Here is a 24,721-nt window from a genome sequence, read left to right as displayed (position 1 = left end):
TATTCATTAAACCAGGTCGTAATACTGAATTTACTAGTCCTAACTGCAGGTTTATGGAAACTAAATGAAACTAGATTATGATATCTGAAGTGCAGCGTCCCATTTGACAACTATTTATGTTAACCCTGATGCATCAATGACATCAATTAACAGGAAGCTAAATCATCTTTAAGGAAAAAAACTCCACAGACATGAGCAAGTATTACTGATTTGATTCATTTTGGGATGTTTTGTGGTAGTAGCTTGACTCACACTAGTTGTAGTAGGCTAAATGACTAATATTAAAATGGCTAAAGATGGTTGTAAAGCTGACACTCATACAAGCTTACTCGATAGTTGACAGTAAACCATAATAATCACGGTGGATTAAGCAGTAAAGGATTGGAGAACACACTGTTTTACACATCGCATCTTCTCAATCCACACCCTCTCTCTGTCTCTTTCTGAGCTGGACTATGCAAAGGGCAAAGCGGGCGGCTCGCGCTCCCACGATAACAGTCGTGACGTCAGCCCGTCACCGCTCCCGTTGGATGCAGCTACGGAGCGGCGAGAGAGAGACTGAACGGTGATTGAAAGAGAAGAGAGCTGAACGGCGGTGGCGGCAGCCATCTTAAAACTACCGCACTAATCCGAGATATACATCCTCTGGATATTTCTGCAACACCGAGCTAAATCAGATTTTACCGGGCGAGAGGAGACAGAATACCATTTCTTAATTCGTTCGCTGTTTTTAAACTGAAGACGGGATGCGGATCCGCGGGGTGAAACCTTTCGCTTCTGCAGTCGGTCTGCTCTTAGGACTATTATGCGCGGTGGAGGCAGCCAAAGGTAAGATTCAAGACCTAGTGTTATTTACAATGAAAATGTTCATATGTAAATGTGTATATTATTTGGCATAAGATGATATTATTATAATTAAAAAATATATATATTATACATATATATATATATATATATATATATATATATATATATATATATATATATATATATATATTAAAGGATATCAATGTTCCCTCGGTCACGGTTTCTTGACATGAATTGAAATAATCACTCAATCTCAAAGTGAGGATGTTGCGTCCAGCGCTATCGCCGTACATCTAAACTCATTCAAAATCAATCTCTGCTCTAATTTCCCGTCTCATACTGAAAGATGTCCTGAAATAATTGCCGTGGCCTGTCAGCTGTGAAATGTCCAGTCTCCCTTACGGTTCCGCTTCGCTTGACAGCTATTTTTTCGTGTCAATCCTTTAACACAACAGTTTTCTGTGCCAACACCCCGTGGCCAAGACTTTAGCCTACAGCTATTTGTACAACACAGTAACGCTACAGTGCTTGGGAATCAAACCCGTGTGTTTGATTTCTACTCTATTCTCTCCGGGAGGTTGTGGCGTTTTTGTCGATTTGTAAGTTGTTTTATCTTGTATATATACCGATGTGCAGACCGCATTGCAGATCCTCTGGGAAAGCTGTGTGGTCTGGTTTTAGAAATTCATCTTTGAAATGTCTCACACGCAGCTAAATATGACCGAAGGACATCGCTGCAGGTGCACGCGCAGACATCACAGCAATGTCACACACACACACACACACACACACACACACACACACACACACGCGCGCGCGCGGCTTGATGTAGCAAACATTTGCTTGTGAAACGCTGCCTTTCCAGAAATATCCTACGGTTACCTTGTTTATTACTCTTAAGGGTACAAGTGTGAATTTGTTCTGAAGTTAAAACTTAATATGTGGAGATTATGAAAGGAATTTGCCATTGAACAAATATTTACATTGTTTATTTATTTACATGATAAATAATGAAGTGTATTTAATGAAGTGAAGTGTACTTTTTTGTTGTCTAGTTATCATATAGCCTATATATTATATACAAAAACACAACGCAGAATGACTTTTTTTTCAGTTTCCTAATTTAAAAGTAATTTTTATGTTTTATTTTTTTGAGGCAAAGTCAGAATTGTCAATTGTTTTGTACATTGAGTGTTTAAGGTAACAGTTTGAGTGCTAAAATTGTTAGATTGTTATACCAGTTGACATTTTTGGAGTCAATAGGTTAATTTGTTTGTTGGAATCGGAAAAAAAAATGAAACAAACATGAACACAGTAATTACATTTCTAAGGGCTTGAAACATAATTTAAAATAATGTTCCTTTTTTTATCTTGAACATCCCATCCTTGTTGGTCATTGATCCATATAAAGTCAAATCTTGGATATCTTCATTCATTAATAGGGTGCTAATAATTGTCAGTCATTATGTTGTTGCCATGTGAGGCAGCTGGGAATGCATGGCCTGAGGCCATTAACATATAAAATAATTAACTAATTGTTTTATGATCTTCGGTGCAATTCATGGGTTGAGTCTTAATTTATAACTTAACTTTTGGTGTGCATGTGACCATTTTGTGTAACCTTTTTTAATAGTTTACATCTGTGGCTTTCAAATATTCTACATTTAAGTAATGAACCAACCCAAGTACCACAGTCATTGAAATCAAACATTGAATGCATGTATTAACATGACCTTCATAGACACAACAATAGGAAAAGTTATTAACATGATGTTAGCTGATTAGTAAAACTATGCAAATTCATAAACAACAATCAAAGAGTGGTTTACCAGACATTGGGACAAATATTGCATTTGTATTATCCATACCAGGGACTAGAGAGACTGCTTTAAAATACAGTTGAGTTTAATTGGGCACAGAGGTACTGAAGTCAACAACAAATAATTTGAGACATTTTCTTCTCTTTTAAAAAAAAAAGCATATTCATCCATAACTTTTTCAGAAGAGACCTGCAAACCATTCTTTGGGTTGCACGCCACCTACGCTTTACCAAAAATGTCTCCAAATTGGTTTGTTTTTTTAAGTTGGAGTCAAAAGTGAAATCATTTTGTACAGTCCCTAATAACAATTTATACCTTGTGATTTTGATTACTGTACTAAAGTACTCTTTGGATTTGTGAATTTTGCTAGCTTTTGATCACTGGAAAATTATGATCGCTTGACAGCCAATAAATGTGTCACTATTTAGAGTAGCACTTGTGATTTGTCTAAAATTCACAGGTGAGTAAAGTCCTCCATTTTCTCTCTTTTACAGAGTCTATGCATTCACACCTCCACAGATTATTACCTTGCCTCACTTTTTTAGTGTTTTTTTAGCCTTGGATAACTTCATCACCATTTGACAGAATCTCTTTTGAGTTTGACTAGCTTTGTTTAAACACACTTGCACTCCTTCTGCACGTTTTCTTTTATTTAATTGAGGTAATAATAAAGATTCAGGAAGAAATCTTTGGAAAGTTACCAGAGAATCTTACTTTCTCCTGCAGCTTACAACAGTGATTTATTTAAGGAGATTTTGTATAAACAGCTGCTTGTTCAGCTCCAGTGGCCCCCGGTCAAATGTTTTGCCTGTTTCAGCAAAGTGAATCCTGTTGCAAAAATGTCTTAATTTACAGATGGCTTGATGGATAATCTCTTTTAGGAGTCTCCCCATAGGAGCTCGATCACTTTTGATGTGTTGGTTTTGCAGATAGCTAGACGTCTATTAGCAGCTCTCTGCTTCAGTGTAGACTTTAGATGGCCCATTAATTCAGGGAACAGTGGGAAGAGAATAAACGCAGTATTGAGGTTGTATAAAATAAGCTGAGCAGACTTTCTCTCGGGAGGAGGTATTGGACTCATTGTTCCTCACGGTGAAGCAGGGAACACACAGGGACTGTTGTTGATGCACAGTGTTGGGAAGGTTACTTTGGAAATGTAATAGGTTACAGATTACAAGTTACCCTGTTTAAAATGTAATAGTAGTGTAACTTTTTCAATTATTTATTAAAGTAATGTAACTAATTACTTTTGAGTACTTTTTGATTACTTTTCTAAATTTATGAAAATTAAAGAATAATAAATAAAAGCATAAACATCAACTTAAATACAGTTATCTAATAAGCATGTGACGTATTCTGTGTAATAAACTCCTGAAACATTGGTGTTTTTTTGAAACTGTTGTCTCTGTATATGATGATAGTTTTCTCAAAATAAGTAAAATGCACATGAAGTGACACAGAGCAGTTCTAGAAATTATGTTTATGTGCTCGTGTACTCCTATATTGAGGCAGCAGAGGTTGACAACACTGCGAGCTTCAGTAGGCCTATGTGTAGTAAATGAAACCATGTCTTTGCCATTAAATTTACAGGAGGGGCGGACTGGGAAAAAAATTCAGACTGGAAAATTCAAACTCATACAAACAAATTCATGGACAAAACTATTTTTTGTATGGACCTGACATAAAAAAGGTTTAAATCTTTAATTTGGGTACATGCAAAATAATTAAAAGTTCTCTCCTGAACTGCACCTTCACTTCCATTTTTCTCTTCAGTCTCTTTATTTTGCCCTGTTATGCATCTCTCTCATGACTTTAATACTCAAGATTGAACAAAACTATACTTTATAATACAATACTCTACAATACTACAATATCTTTATAGAAAAATCCTAATACTGTACACGAGTCATGTTTTTCCCTTACAAAAATTAACCTTGCTTTTATTAGCCTATATAAAAGTAAAATAACCTTGTTTTTTTTGCAAATGGATTTGTATTTATTTTTAAATAAATACATTTGTAAAATAATTTTAAATTTTTGGTTATCACAGTTAAACAATAGTAACTATTTTCTCTGGATTTATAGTTAAATATTAAAATGTTAATTTTCGTAAGGGTTGTGTTGTTGTCTGTTGTAGCTCCCCCTAAACCTATAAAAAAAAAAAATCTGATTTTTATTTTCAGCTAAATTACTACTGTAACATTACAACAGATAATAATTATGTCCTTTATATAGTATTTTGAGTGATGACTGATGAGCAACATGCTGCTGCTTGATTAAATAAATAAAAAAACAAAGACAAAAAAGCATCTTTACAGATGAAACTGACCTAAAACCCTGAACAGGAGTTCTGCTTCTCTGCTCCAGCAGTCCACTCTATTCTCTCTCTCTCTCTCTCTATCCCTCTCTCTCTCTCTCTCTCTCTCTCTCACACACTCTCACTCTCTCTCTCTCTCTATCTCTCTCTCTCTCTCTCTCTCTCTCTTTCTCGCATTGATTACTCTGAGTCTGATCCAAACCGTTTGGCGGAGGCACGGAGAGCACGCGAGTCATGACTAACAATTCATGATTTATTAGAGATTTAATTATCAAATGGCGGATTTGCAAATGATCGCTTTAGTACATTCGGCAGGCAATTATACAATAATGATATTAAATAGTGGGGCAAAATCGGCTGCCAGGCCACTGTGAATTGTCCCGGTTCTCCCGGTGTCCAGTCCGCGCCGGATTACCACAGACACGCAGAATGTGCAAGTCATATATTGCATTTTTGGGGCTTAATATTCACAGACACTAGTCCATGTCATGTTTTGATTCAAGTGTACTGACCTACTTTTGATTTAGTCATCCAAAATGTGGCATATTCCGTCCGCGTTAGGCATTTCGTTTTTATGACTGGATTCTACGAACCAGACTGTATTTCCGCATCCCGGAAATTATTAGGGCGGTATGTCTCAGGATAGTCAGTGCAATTTGGGAAAGAAATCAGTTAAATGTGGATGTGTGTAAATATTCAAATGTAATCCCCTTTGTAATCGTAAAAAAATTCATAAGTAACTGTAATTTAATTACTCATTTTTTCTTAGTAACTGTAACTAATTACAGTTACAATAATTTTGTAATTAAATTACGTAACGCCGTTACATGTAACTAGTTACTCCCCAACACTGTTGATGCACGCTGCTAGAACTTAATTACTTTTAGGCTTTTTGCATTTCTTTGAAGTGTTTTGAAAGCCTTTGGCTCATTCATTTATGTATTTATTATCATGCTTTTGTTTTCTGTTGGAAACTTGGGTGTTTTTTGGACATTTTAGTTTCTCTTTCATATTCTTTGCCCTGTGAATTGCAGTTGTTTAATGACTGAGAACTGAAAGTGTCATATGTTTTGCTGTTTGTTCATGGAATTTGTACTCTGGGAAACAAAGGGTCTCTTGGGCGAGAGCCGCAATAAGCACGTCACAATGCGCCCACTGTAAGATGCAACTGAATTATTTGACTTATGTAGCAATCTTGAATTCCAAGGACTTTGTAAGCATAACAGATAATGATGCATTGTTAATCTGTTTTTTTTTAATTTTGACTTTTAGTGCAGGCAGTGTGGCAAAAATGATCTTAGACAATCAGCCCTTAGTCATCGTGGCAGCTGGGCAGTAAGAGGTAATTTCATTGGCCTCTTTGCGAGCAGAATTGAGTCTGTGATATGTCAAGAATAGGTGATATGTCAAGAATATTCATTATGTAATGAATATTAGGTCTGTCTCTTTGACTCGTATGGTAGCTGCTTGACTGTGGGGATGTTAACTTAAAGTGCTAAAAAAATCATATTTTTTAAAATAATTTGTTGGATTGTAGTATTACACTACCATACAAAGGTCTGGGGTTGGTAAAAAAATTTTTTTTTTAGTTTTGAAACAAGTCTCTCATCCTCACCAAGGCTGAATTTTATTAGATTAAAATGCAGTATTCTTTATTGCTGTTTTAATATTTTAAAATGCAATTTACATCTGTACGCAAGCTGCATTTTTACTCATTCTTTCTATTTGTGGAGAACGTGATACATTTTCTCAGGATTACTTAATAAATAGAAAGTTTATAAGAACAGTGTTTATTCAAAAAACCACTTTTGGTGGTCTGAATAAAAATGTAATTAAAAAATGACAGACTGAATAAATAAATCTTAAATTGAAATTAGTGTATGTACATGATAGATTATGAAATATCAAATATAGTATTTAATATATTTTTGTATTATATTATTATTATATATTAATAAATAATAATAATAAACTAGTTCTTTGACAACTAGTTAAGTTAACCATTGTAACTGGATGAAAAGTTTACTATCGATGCTCAGTATAACCAACGGATAACTTCTTCAACTGTATATGGTTACTATTCAAGGTTTAAGGAGTATTCCTCAGTGCCCTAAAACTGAGACCTTGATGTAGACCCTGTTTAAACCTATTTGGACAGTAGCCCAATACATAACAATATTACCTGCTTCCATTTCAGGTCAACCCAGTCCACACGCTGAGTGCTCTGAGAGTCAGTTGAGCCCATCCATTCAGTGTCTGTCAGGGCTTGTGCTCTTTGTTTAGCATGATAAATGCATCCCTCTGCTATTCTGTGCCTCATCACGTCAGCAGCATGGCTCCATGGGAACAGGTAACTAGAGAGTAGGAGTTACCTGTGGATATGACAAGCAGCTATGGCTCACTTTCCCTCTCACTGGGGCTTTGTGCGCTCCATACTGAGCTGTGATTGAGCACCATTCACACACCCTGCCCCCACCTTCACTGAAAACGCCTGGGCCTTGTTGTTCTGTTGCGACTGCTCTGGTGGACAAACAGATACTTCCTTGAGTACACACTGACCCCCTGCTTTGGTTTGGATATGAACCCTTCATACTGAGAGATTTATTGGGCAGTAGAGCCTGGAGATTTCCCTTATGTTTCTCTACAGGGTCTTAAACCTCAATGAACTATCGATTCCCGGCCTGATGAGGCCCGTTTTAACAGGTAGTGGTGCCATTTTATAATTTGTGTGCAAACATTTAAGCGTGGCTGTCAATTTCACACCAACTTGAAATTTGTTTCAGGGATAGCTAACCCAAAAATGAAAGTTCTGTCATTGCTATATTTATACATTATATTTATAATGAAATTTATTATTACATTTATATGGGTTTGGAACGACATGACAGTGAGTAATCAATGACAGAATTGTAATTTTGGGGTGAACTATCCCTTTAAGTCCAAGCAGGTACCAATGATTTTCAAGTAGTAAAGGGAATTAGGCACTTCATTCTCCCTTCAGAAGATCACAATGATGATCCTTATGAATATTTGTTGGGTAAGTCATTAAGATAGATGAGCTTAATGGTTATATCTGGTCATTATGTGTTTTGGTCATGAGGAAATTCAGTGGCAAACAAAAAGTATTGGCATTTTTCAACCCGTTTTCATTGTATGACTTATGAGTTTAAAGTGCTAGACAAATGTGATAAAATGTGAAAATATGTGACAATGATTTAAAATTGTTCTATATTAGTGACCGTAGGGAAAGTTTTGTGCACCTGTCTGAAAATGTATCAGATATTGTATTGTTAAAGATGTTTCTAGCATGCAATGATAAACACAGTGCAGCTGTGATGTCTGATTCAAGAACAAATGGTTCGTATGAACCAGTTCTGTTGACGAGTCATTCAAAAAGATTCACAGAACTTGACTCACACTTGATTGTTTGTATCAGATTTACTCGGTCAGTGATTTGCCTTTGTTGTAAACGCATTCATATTTTGTTTTAAGATTTAAAAAAAATCTGGTAAATGTATATTTTAAAATATTATATATTAACATTTATACAATGTAGTAGTATAATGCAGTTTGATTTATGCAATTTATTTTATAATTTAATAAAATTGTCAAATTTTTCAGCTAAAAAGAATTTGGGTCCTAAATGTATCATTTTAGGATTCGTTTTATTTTTAGTCTGGACTCTGGAGCCTTGCTTTGAATTTTAGGATTCTGCCTTCATGATTTGTGTATTCATGTTGCAAAACGCTGTTGAGTGATTTGTATCCAAGCAGGCCATTGTATTGAGATCTTTCGGATGGCCCATTGTCCTGCATTATTCACACGAGAATGGGGTCTGCTCGGCAAAGACGTCAAACCCTGGCAGCAAATTTCAGATGATGCTTCAAAAAGAAAGCTGTTTTTAAGTCTCTTTCAGAAGTAACTGCAAATCCATCTGGTGTGAAAGCCAATCTATTTTGAAGTCTGCTGAGGTGTAGATCAGTAGTTATCTTGTATTACCACCGATAGACCTTGAATTGTGAAGCAGCTGTGTGCTCTGTGATAACTCGCAGCTCGCTCACACTCGAGGTGGGAACAGAGGCGTCTATGGTGTTAATTGACAAAGGCTGTGGTAGATTGCTCTATGGGTGTGATCACTGTCATGAAAAGGGTTCTGGGCCATGTTGACCGGAAATAGCCATCCCTTGTTAAACCATTTAAACATCTTGCAAGTATAAAGGACTCAGGTGGAAGCACTTGTTGAAGATCTTTCAGATGAATTGAGGAACAATTTGGAAATTGAAATTTCTTACTGTGTTGTGTGGATTTCATTTTGGCTTGAATGTGGTTTTGTTTCCCAGTTGCCACATTCAGCGTTCAGACAGTTCTCTCTTTACAGATCTTGAGGGATTCAAGCAGATGGATGAACAAGCCTGGCTGAAACCATAACCTTTGGCCTCACCTCATCAATCAAAACACACATTCAAACTCTGCTTTTGTTTCAGAGGTCTGACGGTTTAATGCAGATCTCCAAGAATATCGCTCCCCCATTTTAGATGCCCATTAACCAGTGCTCCCCCCCCCACACACACACACCCTGTGTCAAATAATGGTTTAAAATTAGGCTGAACAAATTATGTTGCTTGATTGCTTTATGCTCGACTGCAATAGAAACAATGTCTTATGGGTTACTGAGCCAACAGCCAATTAATTGCTTCCGTTTGGCCATTACTGAAGACTGTTGTTAGCCCTGTAGAGCAATTTGTGTGTGAAGAATTTCCTTTGGAGTGCCACCACCCAACAAGTCATATTCTCAAATCTGCAACAATATGTGTATTACATTTTAGCCATTGCAAAGGACGATTGATGGGCTTGTGTTTAATGATATGGATGTGAACAATCAGTCAGTCATGATAATGTCTTTGAATTATCTACATTTGAAGAGTTTTTGGTAAACACTTTAGAAAAGGGACCCATTCTCACAATTAACTAGTTGCTTATTAGCATGCCAATAAATAACATATTGGCTGTTTGTTAGTACTTATAAAGCACATATTCTACATCCCTAATCCAACCTAATGTATAACAAGTCATAATCATAGTCAAAATTCAAAAAGTCAAGTTAACAACTACCTATTACAACTAAAACTACTAAATATTAATAAGCAACAAATGAGGAGTTTGAGGCACAGTTTGCACTATAATGATTTAATAGCAAGAACTGAACCTTTAAAATAAAGTGTTACATACAGAGTTTTCTTGACAAATATTGATAAATGCAATTAATTGGTTTTAATTAGTTGGCCAGTTGTATGTAATTTGATTTAAGCTTTAATCAAATAATAAAAAAAGTTAAACTTGTTTACATTTTTCATAAGTATTTTCTAATTGTACACTCCCATTCAACAATTGTTTATTCAAAAATACAGTAAAAATAAAAAATGTAATTAAATAATTTTATTACAATTTAAAATAACTATTTTCTATTTTGATGCATTTTAAATTGTATTTATGTAATGACAGCTGGACTTTCCCCAGAAAATCTTCAAATACGTTGAAATATGTCTCAATAACAATGTGAATCTTTTTCCAAAAAAGTATTAAATTACAATGATCTACTGTGTGTGTGTGTGCGTAAGTCAGCGGTGTGTTCTTATAGATGTCTTACTGTAACATTTTGGCTCGAGCATATGTGACACACCACAGTACTTTGTAAAGTCATACAAGTCTGTGACCTTGTAAGTAAATGAAACGGGAGCATCTCATTATGGGATTAGGTGTCAGTGGGTTTACATGATGGCTAACAGGATTGCATGTCAGGCATAGCACAATAGTGCCTGACCCAGACCCCCCATCTGCTCTTAGCACATGCTGTCTGACCAAAGCACCTGTAATAATATTTGTCATTGATCGGATAATGTAGCGATAGCTGCACATGGTCTGCATCCTATCCAGTCACTGTGATGCAATCTGACTGGATGGCTGTGCTGGATAAGGCATGTAAAAGACTGACTAGGCGATTCTCTGGTTGCCAACTCCAATATGTAGCTTGGAATGTGTTTGGATATAAAGCCTCTGGCCTGTTCCGGATGCCTCTGCTTTAGTGTGACATACAGGGTTTATTAATCTCTTTAGACATACATGCAAAAAACACACACAGGACCCGGTTAGTCGGAGGATCTTTAGTATTCGTCAAAGATCTCCTTATCTTGGGTGCTGCTGAGATGGAGGCAGCTCCAGGCCAGCTGTGTTTCCTCACTCTGCTGCATCATTAGACTCTAATTTGTGCCTGCTAGCATCCAAAAGATTTGATTACGGATAAATGGCTTAATTTGCGGATATTGTCCAAATGACTGTAATCTGGAAAATGGATGGTGGAAAACAGTCTGTGCGTGTCAAATACAAATATTATTGTCTGCAATTGTTAAGACTAGGTGTTCTTGCTCTAATGATCATGTTCTGTAGATTGGTGAAGGTATAGGGTGTAATTTATGTGCTAGAATTCTGATGTCACCCAATGGAATTTTAAAACAACTGATTCAACTGACAAAAATAACTTATATTAATATAAATATATAATATAAACAAATGTTTTTTTTATTAGGGCTGGTAATTTAATGCGTTAATTTGATTAATTAATTATGGAGAAAAACAACGCACCTGCCCCGCCCCAGACCTATGTGGATCATCTGCCATTTCACAGTCGATTGATGACTAATATGAGGCAGAGCAACAGCTTACTGCATGATGGAGCCTAGAAAATGTCCCTAAAATTCAAGATATGGGGCAAACGCCTGTTTGAGATTGTGTCTCATATTACATCACATAGTTAAGGAATATCACACGAGCTGTAGGCTAAGTGCAATATCACATGTAATGTGATATTCATCTTATACAACAGTTCATTAAGAAGTTAATATTGTGTTATTTTAGACAATGTTGTCTGTTCTGCTCAATTTTGCCAACCAGAAGATAAAGACAAAGCAGAACTGTTCATCCCCGAGCAACCCACAGCGGCATTTCATTTCTTAATCCATGTTTTGAATGAATTTAGTGAACCATTTGGCACGTTGAACCATTGGCTATGGTCGTGTTGGCTTTGAAGTGGCGCTGCACAGACCAATCGGTGTATGACATCAGCGGTTCTTTGATGTCACACACCGATCGGTCTGATGGTGATGATCCGCTTCAAGTCGAACAAGCCTAATGATTCAATGAACCATTCATAAAGAACCCTTTACTTCACTTCTGAATGAATCAGCCATTTGAACAAATCAAATGAATGAATAAATGACTCGATGACTTAATCATTAAGACATTTACCACGACCTACTGGCAGTTTTAGTTTATTATATAGAGTATCATTTCTTTAAAGAAATAATTTCATATTTTCATAGTAATTATAATAAAATTAAGAAAATAAATTATTAAAGTTATAGTTCACCCAACCAAAAATGACAATTCTGTCATCATTTACTCACATGGTCCAAAAGAGTATTTCCAAAATATTTCTTGCTGAACCTAATTTTTGTAATGCCTGTTTTATGCTTTACACAACAATGACTTTAAATTATCTTTTGGGAGTAATTTCTCGATTAATGAATCACCACATTGTGTAATAAAATTGTAATCGCTTACCAGCCCTATTTTTTATATTATATTATTAATTATATTATTATATTATTAATGTTAAATATAATAGTATGAATCTTATGTTCTTTCAACACCATTTATTACTATTATTATTTTAATAATAATAATAATTATTATTATATTAATAAGCAAGGATGTACAATAATAATATTAACGTTAACATCCAAAAATGAACTTTAACCACTCTGACAAATATAACTATTCTATTCTATTCTGTTCTATTATTTTATATTATATTTATGAATGTTAAACATGTTAAGAGTATAATATTCTTTCGACCCCATTTACTTGTAAATACTTATATTATTATTTACTTTAACAATTAAAAATGAACTTTAATCACTTTGAAAAATATAATAATTCTATTCTATTCTATTCTATTCTTACTTTTCTGTTCCAGTCTGCTTCGGCTTTCAAAAAAAAATTCAGATAAATGCTGTAGACTGCAAATAAACATTTTACTACCCTTTTAGCATGTGGTTGATGAACCATTCTGAATGAAAATGGATTGAACGGTGAACTCGGAGTACATATTTACTCCACACTGTGCTCAAGTGTCTATTGCTCTAATGCACCAGTTACATAACATTGTTTCCATAAAGCAGCCTGTAGCCTTTATCCAATTTTCTCGACACTACCCTATTTGACTGCTGACATTATGAAATCGTATGTTTGGTGTGTTGTCATCATATTAGCCCATGTATCAAACAGTTCTAGCCGTTACTTTTGTCGCAACAGTTGCATTGTGTTGCTGATGTGCAAGGATCTAAAGTGCTTCTAGGCAAAATGCATGTAAAAACAGCTAACTGGCTGCCTGCCGTCCAAAACGCTCACCTTGTGCCAGAGCTGCAGGGCACTCAGAAATGATATCACCCACATCAGAGTTCCTTCAGTAATCAGATTCATTCTCCGCCAGTCTGGTAAGCAGCCCTTCCTCTTTGAAACCCCACTTGTTTAGTTTATAATGATGCACACCAGACATCAGTGTGGGCTTTTCAAACATAAGCTGTTTTTAATGGTTCATTAAGGGCTTCAATGAAGTTTAAAGAAGAAAATAATTGCCGTTTGATTGGTAAATGTGTTTTTAGTAAGAGAAGGAGTGATGTGTGTGCCATATGTTATATGAGTGTGTGTGGGAGAGAGAGCAGTGTTTAGCAGGTGTTTTGCTGATGTGTTTAGTGGTTTTCTCTTGCTGGGATCAATGCCATGGCTGAACGCACTCCAAGAGGTCTCAAGGACCCTTATTGAGATGTACCAAAACACTTCAGAAAAAAGACTCGTTCATTAAAATGTCTGGTTGTCCATGGGTCGTCCCTATAATTTACACTTTGTTTTCTGTTTGTAAACAGGTTTTTGTGTATCTCTTTGTATGTTAATATGTGATGATAACCGTGTTATCAGTATATTTGTTCTACAGCAGAAGGGTTTGAGAGGACAAACAGTTCTTTGTCGGTGTAAAGCCAGATTAACCTCGAGTGTTTGACCACTCTGATGCAAATATCCCTTGTTGCTGCTTTGATTTACTTTCTATTACTTAGTGAGGCTTAAGGCATTTTCAAATACAGGAATGCACATACTGGTTAAAATAAATAAATGTATAGCCTGAATGCACTGTAAGTCACTTTGGATAAAAGCGTCTGCTAAACGCATAAATGTAAATGTAAATATAATAAATTCCAAACATTTAAGAGTGTGCTTTGTTTGCTTATAGTTGGCAGATGACAGGTTTTGGCTTCTGCATTTCAGAATGACCAAAATATATTTTTTACTCTTTTTGTTTATGGCTTTTGAGTGTAAATACAAAATGCTTATTTTGGTATATTAAATTAATATTTTGGTGATGACTTTACTGTTCAAATGGAGGTTGATGAGATGTTTTACATTTTTTGAAAGAAGTCTCTTATGCTTACCAAAGCAGGATTTATTTGTTCAGAAATACAATAAAACCGTAATATTGTGAAATATTATTGCAAATTAAAATAACTGTTTTCCATTGTAATATATTTTAAAATGCAACATATTTATTTGTTTATTCCCGAATGTTCAGCATCATTACTCCAGTCAGTGTCACATGATCCTTCAGAAATGATTTTTATATGCTGATTTGGTGCTTAAGAAACATTTCTTATTATTATCAGTGCTGAAAACAGTTATGCTGCTAGGAGAAGAATGTTTGAATATTTGAAAGGTTAAAAGGTTTTGTCCCATCTTGGTGTCAAGTTTTGCATAGGCAAAAACCACACTCAATCTAGTTAGTTAAATTGATGTAAAGTAGGCTAACTTGGTAATGAAACTTTTTTTTATTATATATGTGTGTGTGTGTGTGTGTGTGTGTGTGAGGAAAACAATGTGTTATGTTCTAGTCTTGTTCTCTTTCTTAGTAGCATTATGTCCCAGTTTGCCCTTTAAGCATGTGACTTACCTCAGCTCTTAAGGTTTTATAAACCTAGGATTTTAAAGCAGATTATGATCAGGGTAGTCTGGTCTGACAGTCTGTCCACATACAGCCACCAGCAGCAGCAGTACACTTAGGGTCACGTGAACCTACTTTAAGACGATTTATGAGCCAGATCAAAAATTTCACCAACAATACCAAGTCCTAGACTCCCTCCCAGCTCTGTTTTCTACTGGGTAGAGCGTTAGAATCATGCATCATGTGTTTGTAGCATTGGTAGACATGTACAATTGTCAGTTCTTGAATCTCAAATGTATTGCAGCTGAAAATTAACAGCGTGACGAAACATGAAAATGAAGCGACAGTTCTGTCAAGCATACATTTTTCCAGAAGGTGTGAAATCGGATCTGGCGTGTAATATGAACGGAGGTGAGCATTATGGCATTATTGCTGTGGAGGTTATATCCTTCAATTAGTGTCACTGATCAGGCTTCTGCCTGAGGGGCGAGTCGTAAGACACCGGTGCACAGAAACCACGCTGAAGCCAATAAATCATCCTTCTGCTGCACACCACGCAGATATTTCCAGACAGCAATTTTCTGAGCAGTATAAGGGATGGGAACTGTTAGCACAGAGGATGTTGAAGAATTTATGTGCACAAGAGTCATAGATTTAGTGTTTGGCTTGAGTGATGAGCTGGCATAAGAGATTTTTCAGTCAATGTATATTTTCATATAACTACAGACATTTACATTTATTCATTTATCAGGTGTTTTTTTTATCTAAAGTGACTTTATAAATGATGTAAAACACATTTTTCATTAAGTAGCTACCAATATTAGCAGTACCAAAGTACAGAATAAGTGTATACAAGTAAATGTATACATTTATCACATAATAAAAATATAATAAAAAATATATATATTAAATCTTAATTATTTAATTTAAAAATATATATTCTTTATATTTAATAGATTTATGTTTTTACATTTTTGTCTTTTTGTTGTTATATTTTATGTCTTTAATTTTAATGAATACCTAAAAATGTAGTTACGAAATAGAAAATTACAAAACTGTCATCTTTTTGGGTGAATCTCTTTACTTTTGAGTTGATATTATCAGTTCATATCAGTGAAAATTCATTTTCAAAATCATTTTCTTACCCTCATGACATGTTGTATGTTATTTTGCAAATATATTTTTTTAGGTATGCAGTAAAATGACATTACAATATATGACAAAACAAAGAGACGTATTAATATTAAAAAAAACTATTTAAAAATATAAATATAAAATATAAATAATTATTTATTTAATTAAGATTATTCTATATTCATACATTATGATTTTCATGAGAATTATGTACTACTATTTTTATTATGTAATACATTTAATTTATGTATTTTACTCAAATTCTATACTTTCGTACAGTAAATAGATCTAGTCTCTGACATGAAAAATAAGCAATATTTTGCATCATAGCTCATACTAAATTATGTACTTGGAAGCTGTATTGTTCAATTAGTATGCAATTCCATAACTGTTTTATAAGTGCTCGCTGAAGAGCTATGTTTTGAAAGGTTGATTCGGTCAGACTGACAGCTTCGTGATTGACCCTGCAGTTTACGACATCAGTCTGCTGAGCTCAATTAGTTTCCCTGCGCTATCAGGTCTGCACACAATGAGATCAGCACTGCAGGAGTATGCTTTTCGCTCAGCAACTGCTGATGTACTCACATTTTGTGTACAGGCACTGATCAGCCGTTGAAGAGAGCAATCTGCCCTTCACGTCAACCTCTGCTGCTGCTGCAGTGTTTCTGCAGTCTGAAGCTGAAGCACAGTGCATCTGTCCTCTCGCTTTCAGAGCTCAAAGCCTTCAGTCAACACTAATGAGCTGCTGAGCTTCGGCGTGCTCTCAGCTCGAACAGAGGCGGCAAATGCCACTGCGCACTAGTCAGTGTGTGATCTTGCGCTCTGGCTTTAAGCTGGCGTACAGTTGTGCTGACACATCCTCACAGAAAACCCAAATAATTGGTTGTTGTTGTCTGTGCTTGGTTTTATTCAGCAAAAAAATAAACTACTTTTTCCTGTTTTTTTCCCCAACAGTAAATAAGCACAAGCCATGGATTGAGACCACGTATCATGGTATCGTAACGGAAAATGATGACAAAGTTCTCCTGGACCCTCCGCTGATAGCCTTGGATAAAGATGCCCCGTTGCGCTATGCAGGTAAGATCCTCCATCTTCTGGTCTCAGAATCAGATGAGGCTGCCAGCCATTTTGCTTCCTCATGCTTTCCAAACCATAAAGAGATAATCCGCCTAAAAATGAAAGTTCTGTCATAATTTCTTCCATAAAAAGGGGATTTCTTACCACCTAGGGGTGGTTTTCTATGTAATCAAAGTGAATGGGGAATTAACAGAAAGCACCATAAAAGTAGTTAATATTGTTTAAGTGTTTTATTCCACTTTTCAAATTAGCTTTGTGAGATGATCAGAAAAATTTCAATCATTATTTATGGAAAATTTCAATAACAAAACACAGTAACAAAAAACATTTCCATTATATATAATAAGCATTAACTGAAATTAAATACAAAATAAAAATGTTCATTTCAGCAGTGCAATGTTTATGTTAAAATACTAAAATGACTAAAACTAATAAGAAGCTTCATAAAAATAATATAGAATAATATAGACATTTATAAAATGCATAACATAATTCCTAAAATTAAAATGTAAACAATTATAAAAATAAAGTCTTGTTTAAAATATTAACAAAATCTTTAATAGTATATCAATGATACTAATCACTAATAATAATCAATCAAAATACCAGGGAATTAGTCGATTTTTGACATCATTGATCATATGATCATAATCTTTAAAAATTCACCTTTTACACATCAGAAGCTTTACAAGTTTGGAACAACATGAGGGTGACAAATATTGACAGAATTTTCATTTTTATCATTAGAAGTTTGTTGCATTGATGACTGGAGTATATGCACCTGATTTGTTTCCAGTTATTAAAGCTGTCAAATTGAAGGGCGTATTATAATAAAATACTGTTATTCATGTTTTCAGTGAAAAGTCAGCACAATATTTCTAAAGGTCACCTTTATCTTTTTGAAAATCAGTTGGTTTTCATTTAGTCAGGTAGGAGTCATAATAAAAGTCCTTTGTGAACTTGTTTTGAATGGTTTTTCTTTTGCCCTGGACTCTTGGTTCTTTAGTTTGATAATGTATTGATGCTATGAAAAAGCTTTCCTACTCGCATTTTGTAAATTAAACCTTAAAATAGATCTATAACAAACCATAATTACATTTTGAATAAAAGACCTGATATCATCAGCCTGCAGTTGAACTTGGTGAAGTCCGCTCTTGTTGGTAATTAGGTTTGTAGATATTCTTGGAGTCTCTAATGCTCTAGGTTAATGGAGCTGTTTGTTTCTACATTTACTGCTTTATGCTTCTTGAGTTTACTTTTGCTTGCGTCCCTAGACATTTAGCAGTAAATGTAGTGCAAAACTGAATATGTAAAACACTGAGTTCCACCGATTCCTACGAAGTCCAGGTGCGAGCTATGATGGATGTTGGTGGTGTGCTTCTCCCTTATCTTTTCTCCACATATTGGAGATAATAAGTTAGCAGATCCAACTGAGGTATTTTTAAGCATGTTGCATTAATAAGCTCATATTTAATCAGTACAGTAGAAGATAGGCAGTCTATAAACCCGTCACTTTTTTAAATTGCCTCTCTCGTTGGCCAAGCAGCTGGTCGCCAGACTTCTAGAGCTCTTCTGATATCAAGATCAATGAAATTTCTCCTTACTCGGCTTGTTTCCTGTGAGAGGGAATGTGCAGCCCTAGCATTGGCTCTAGCCATTTTTTAATCACTTTGAGATTTATTTTGACCTCGTTTCAAATCTCTTTATGCAGTGGTCCATTGTCAGTGCACTCGCTCCTTTCTCACGGTTTTAGTAGCAGTCCTCGTTATTCTCCCGGTGCACCCTGAATATGGGACACTGCTATCAAAGTAGTGGCAAACATTTGGGAGAAAGATTGGTCCACGTGCATTAATGTGGTTTACTTTGAGTTATTTGTATAAATATCAACGGATTTAGATCATTTTTCACTGATAATCTCATCATAAATGTATAATTCATCTGATAGTTCATAAGCAATCATTAAAGTAAGCTTTGTTTTGTGAGAGTGCAGACATTTGGCACACTGATTGTATTAACAAGCTTTCTTAAATTCACTTTGAAATATCACATGGCTGTGTGGGTGACTGTCGCATTCTTAGCGTCTCTGCCAGTGCCGGGCCGCTCAGGACATAGTGCCATGCTGACGAACTCACTTTACTCTGATCAGTGAGAGAACTGCTGTGCCATTTAGATTCATTTAAACCAGACCATGCTAGACAATTGATGAAATATAATACATTTCTGACAATTAATGAAATATATTAACGTTATACCGAATAGGAATTTATTTGAATTATTAACTATTTATTTATATATTGCTTTTATATTGTATTTATTTAAATGTATAGATAGATAGATAGATAGATAGATAGATAGATAGATAGATAGATAGATAGATAGATAGATAGATAGATAGATAAATTTTTTATTTATCACAAAATACATCACATTGTACTGAAATGAATTTATCATTCATTCAATTGTATTATTTATATACTTTATATTGTATTAATTGAATGGTTATTATATATATATGTGTGTAAAACATTTTGTGTAAAATATAATGTGTTAGGCCTACAATAAAATATTGTGAAATGTATTAAATGTTAGGTTACTGATTGAATTCAAAGCAAAGACTTTTGCTCCAAGCATTGTACAACCCGAATTCCGGAAAAGTTGGGACGTTTTTTAAATTTTAATAAAATGAAAACTAAAGGAATTTCAAATCACATGAGCCAATATTTTATTCACAATAGAACATAGATAACGTAGCAAATGTTTAAACTGAGAAATTTTACACTTTTATCCACTTAATTAGCTCATTTAAAATTTAATGCCTGCAACAGGTCTCAAAAAAGTTGGCACGGGGGCAACAAATGGCTAAAAAAGCAAGCAGTTTTTAAAAGATTCAGCTGAGAGAACATCTAGTGATTAATTAAGTTAATTGATATCAGGTCTGTAACATGATTAGCTATAAAAGCTTTGTCTTAGAGAAGCAGAGTCTCTCAGAAGTAAAGATGGGCAGAGGCTCTCCAATCTGTGAAAGACTGCGTAAAAAAATTGTGGAAAACTTTAAAAACAATGTTCCTCAATGTCAAATTGCAAAGGCTTTGCAAATCTCATCATCTACAGTGCATAACATCATCAAAAGATTCAGAGAAACTGGAGAAATCTCTGTGCGTAAGGGACAAGGCCGGAGACCTTTATTGGATGCCCGTGGTCTTCGGGCTCTCAGACGACACTGCATCACTCATCGGCATGATTGTGTCAATGACATTACTAAATGGGCCCAGGAATACTTTCAGAAACCACTGTCGGTAAACACAATCCGCCGTGCCATCAGCAGATGCCAACTAAAGCTCTATCATGCAAAAAGGAAGCCATATGTGAACATGGTCCAGAAGCGCCGTCGTGTCCTGTGGGCCAAGGCTCATTTAAAATGGACTATTTCAAAGTGGAATAGTGTTTTATGGTCAGACGAGTCCAAATTTGACATTCTTGTTGGAAATCACGGACGCCGTGTCCTCCGGGCTAAAGAGGAGGGAGACCTTCCAGCATGTTATCAGCGTTCAGTTCAAAAGCCAGCATCTCTGATGGTATGGGGGTGCATAAGTGCATACGGTATGGGCAGCTTGCATGTTTTGGAAGGCTCTGTGAATGCTGAAAGGTATATAAAGGTTTTAGAGCAACATATGCTTCCCTCCAAACAACGTCTATTTCAGGGAAGGCCTTGTTTATTTCAGCAGGACAATGCAAAACCACATACTGCAGCTATAACAACAGCATTGCTTCGTCGTAGAAGAGTCCGGGTGCTAACCTGGCCTGCCTGCAGTCCAGATCTTTCACCTATAGAGAACATTTGGCGCATCATTAAACGAAAAATACGTCAAAGACGACCACAAACTCTTCAGCAGCTGGAAATCTATATGAGGCAAGAATGGGACCAAATTCCAACAGCAAAACTCCAGCAACTCATAGCCTCAATGCCCAGACGTCTTCAAACTGTTTTGAAAAGAAAAGGAGATGCTACACCATGGTAAACATGCCCCGTCCCAACTATTTTGAGACCTGTAGCAGAAATCAAAATTGAAATGAGCTCATTTTGTGCATAAAATTGTAAACTTTCTCAGTTTAAACATTTGCTATGTTATCTATGTTCTATTGTGAATAAAATATTGGCTCATGTGATTTGAAAGTCTTTTAGTTTTCATTTTATTAAAATTTAAAAAACGTCCCAACTTTTCCGGAATTCGGGTTGTAAATCTCTATAGAGTTTTAGTAGAACATGTAGATTTATTTAGTGTATATGACAGGTTGCTTCAAAGGATGCAGTGTCCCATTAGGGGCCGACATGCAGCATCATGATTGATGTTCTGCTGGCCTTTTCTAAACCAGCTCCAAGCATCGATTTTCACTGCAGAAATGATGTACTCTATAGAGAGCTCTTACATTCCTTTCAGTGGACTATTCAGTACCAGCTCGCTGTCAATTTCAATATTTCCTCTGAGCAAGTCCTTAAACGTTAAACTTCAGACCTCTAAAACTTCAATCCTTAGGCAGTAATGAAGCAGAAGTCAAATCAAATCAAAGTCCCTCCACTAGTTTTTTTCTCTCACTTTTTAGCTGTTGTCTTTTTATCTTCATCGATTCCTCTGTGCAATATAGCAGTCTGAGGGAATGAATCAATATTCATTGTGTTTTTGCCTGATGGGAACTGGAGGACTATATAAGTTGGCTCTTGGCATGCAGACTGAAGCGTCAGTCTGGGTTTTAGGGGAAGTGTGGGGATGTTCAGTCATTAAAGCTCAAGAATGCACTGATGAGGCACAAAGCTTCCACCGCATGACTTGCTCTGAACAGCAGATCCTAATGGAAAATCCATCTCTAATTGTAAGGGTAAAAACGAGGTGGACAGGTCCACCAGCGAAGCCACAGATAGGGTCAAACAGAACCCTTTAGCAGACAGCCAAGCAGAAAAAATATGATAAACTTTTATAAAAAAACAAAAAACAAAAAAAAACAATATATATATATATATATATATAAGTTGGCTAATTTTATTTAGTGCTGATACTACTATCAAATTATTTTTGGCTTTAACCCTTATTGTTTCCTATGGTTGCACCATTTATTAATTGTTAACCTTAAAGGGTTAGTTCACCCAAATATAAAAATTATGTCATTAATGACTCACCCTCATGTCGTTCCAAACCCGTAAGACCTCCGTTCATCTTCGGAACACAGACACGAGAGTCATTAATGACATAATTTTAATATTTGGGTGAACTACCCCTTTAACAGGAACTCTATGGCAATTTCCTCCTGTGCTCAAGGCTGTTTTTTGTGTTTCTGTGACTGTTAATGTGGACTCATCAAAGTATAATGTTTTGTGCTGTAAAGTCATATTAGGGCCAGAATACCCTCAGAATTAGCATGATGCAGATTGCTACAATTGAAAGTGTCTGTGAGATATTGTCCTTGCAGTAAAGGAAGATGAAAGCGATCTGTACTAGGGCTGGGCAATATAGTACAAAATATGCATTTGCTCAGAAATATCTTTTATAAATAAACATTTATTGTCATTTATTTAATTTCTTAAATTTTTTATTATTATTAATTAATTATTTTTTAAATATCTAATTTGCTGTTTCTGTATTTTATACCTCTTGGATTAAACATTTTCATTTATTTGGTTAGAAATAATAATAAAATAAATAATCAAGTAGGAGTATATTATTTACCTACATATCTCTTTTTAACATTTTAATATATGAAAAATATAATTGTGTTTTAGTGATGACACAAATGTACTGATGAATTGGAGCTCTTACAGTAATAACCTATTCATGGAAATGAATACCAATATTTAATGCCTTTTAGTTTTTTTTTTTTTTAAGTCATAGGCCCTATTCAGACTGTCCCTATGCTCTCATAAAGAGGTTGTGACATGCTCTTCAAGAACTTTAATGGCCAAGTTAAAAGTGCATTACAATTATTCATATATTCACGGTGTTGTTTAATTTTATATTGTACCAAAGTGATCATAATTATTGAATATATATCGCCCAACCCTAATCTGAACAATGTGAAAAGTCAAATGAGGTATTTTGAGTCCTCGGCTGCTTCTGTGACATCTGTCTTCTCTTTCTTGTCTGTGTTTCTCTGCATCTCATTCCTTCTCTGACTGACCTGGGTTCATCTTTTCTCCCTTCTTGTAGAGAGTTTTGAGGTGACCTTCACCAAAGAAGGTGATGGGCTCTTTCTACTGCCTTTTTTACCATTTTATTAACCACTAACGCAAATACAAAAGAAATCGGCACTTCACACGGAAACTCCTGTCATGCTCTTTTTAATCTCTTCCCAGTTCTTCTTCCTTTTGGTTTGCTTTGAATTTGTTGGAAATTAAAATTTAGCTACTGGATGACAAGTGTGATGCGGGGATAACAGTATCTAGAAATATCTATGCATGAGACATCCATTGAAGTTTGCAGATGCTAACAGTACTTCAGCTCCAAAACTGAAGAAATGAAGGGAAATAATGAACGTACACTAGTTATCTGAGGGGGGGGGGGGTGTCAAGCTGAACGCCTAAAAAGTTTGATTTCAGAGACATCCTCCCTGTAAAGTCTCTTTTAGGGGTTCGCTTTGAACACGACAGATCTTAAATCTGTGAGACTCTGACACTCCAGAGTTCAGTTCCTGCTCAAAAACGCCATTGCTGAGATTGTTAAATGATGCAAACTCTCTGCTGTCCGGTCTGTGGTGTGGTTTGATCTGTAGTTTGAGCCTCTTCACCCTCTCCTCCACTAATGTTAAATACACGGCATGACTACTGCTGGTTGATGTGGATGTCAGGCAAATGGATATTTCTAACCCCAGCTCTCATCCAGCCTTTCAGTTTACTGCCTCTGCTCCTCAGTTTTTACTTTGGTTCATTCTTTCAGTTTTTTTAAAGGTTTGAGAGAGACAACATTGCACAGGAAGACTTCCTTCACGCCTAAATCTAACTTTAAGCTCCAAATGAGTTTTTTTTTTTTTTGTATATTTGCTTTGATTTGTGAACTTCTGAAAGGACGCTAGATCTCTGTCATAACTCCTTTTCATTCGCCCCATGATTAACATTTGAACCTTTCTTTCTTGTTAAAATGTGTTCCTTTTAACCAAAAATCTGCATTAAAACACCTTAAGTACTTCTTTAGATATGCTATGCTATTAAACACAACAGATATCTGTTCATTGGTTCATATCATTTCCTTCCTGTCCTTCTATATTAAGTATTCCTGTGAAATGCCTGTCCACATTCTGGGTTTCTTACTGCATGAATGGATGCAATGTGATCAAATGGCTTGGACCAGACACTCGGTATCCCCTTTTTAACCCTCCCTTCCACCTCCCAAATACTCACCCCCATCCCACAGTGCTTCTGGCTTCCTCCACAGACACCTTCACCTCCCACCTCCCCTCAGTGTTTCGATCCCTTTGGCTGCCAAACCAACTTTGGCTGTTCTTATTTGAGTGTGATGTGTTATAATTTCATTGTGG

The 24,721-nt window shown here is 35.6% G+C and overlaps 1 protein-coding gene across 4 annotated transcripts in view; it reads left to right on the top strand.

Annotated features, from left to right (window-relative positions):
• The first annotated feature begins 526 nt into the window (after positions 1-526).
• LOC132118306 (calsyntenin-1) overlaps positions 527-24,721 on the top strand; it is a 37,335-nt gene continuing 13,140 nt past the window's right edge. Inside the window, exons 1-3 of one of the 4 annotated variants that reach the window (XM_059528061.1) lie at positions 527-828; positions 17,078-17,200; positions 23,398-23,427. In XM_059528061.1, the coding sequence (XP_059384044.1) occupies positions 747-828; positions 17,078-17,200; positions 23,398-23,427 (235 nt within the window). In that variant the 5' untranslated portion in view covers positions 527-746. The remainder of the gene's footprint in view (positions 829-17,077; positions 17,201-23,397; positions 23,428-24,721) is intronic. The other 3 variants (XM_059528059.1, XM_059528062.1, XM_059528060.1) reach the window with 3 other exon arrangements.

This window comes from Carassius carassius, chromosome 37 (assembly GCF_963082965.1).
Source record: "Carassius carassius chromosome 37, fCarCar2.1, whole genome shotgun sequence".
Lineage (NCBI taxonomy): Eukaryota > Metazoa > Chordata > Actinopteri > Cypriniformes > Cyprinidae > Carassius > Carassius carassius.
Note: the sequence above shows the minus strand (reverse complement) of the source record. Positions and strands in the feature narration are given on the sequence as shown.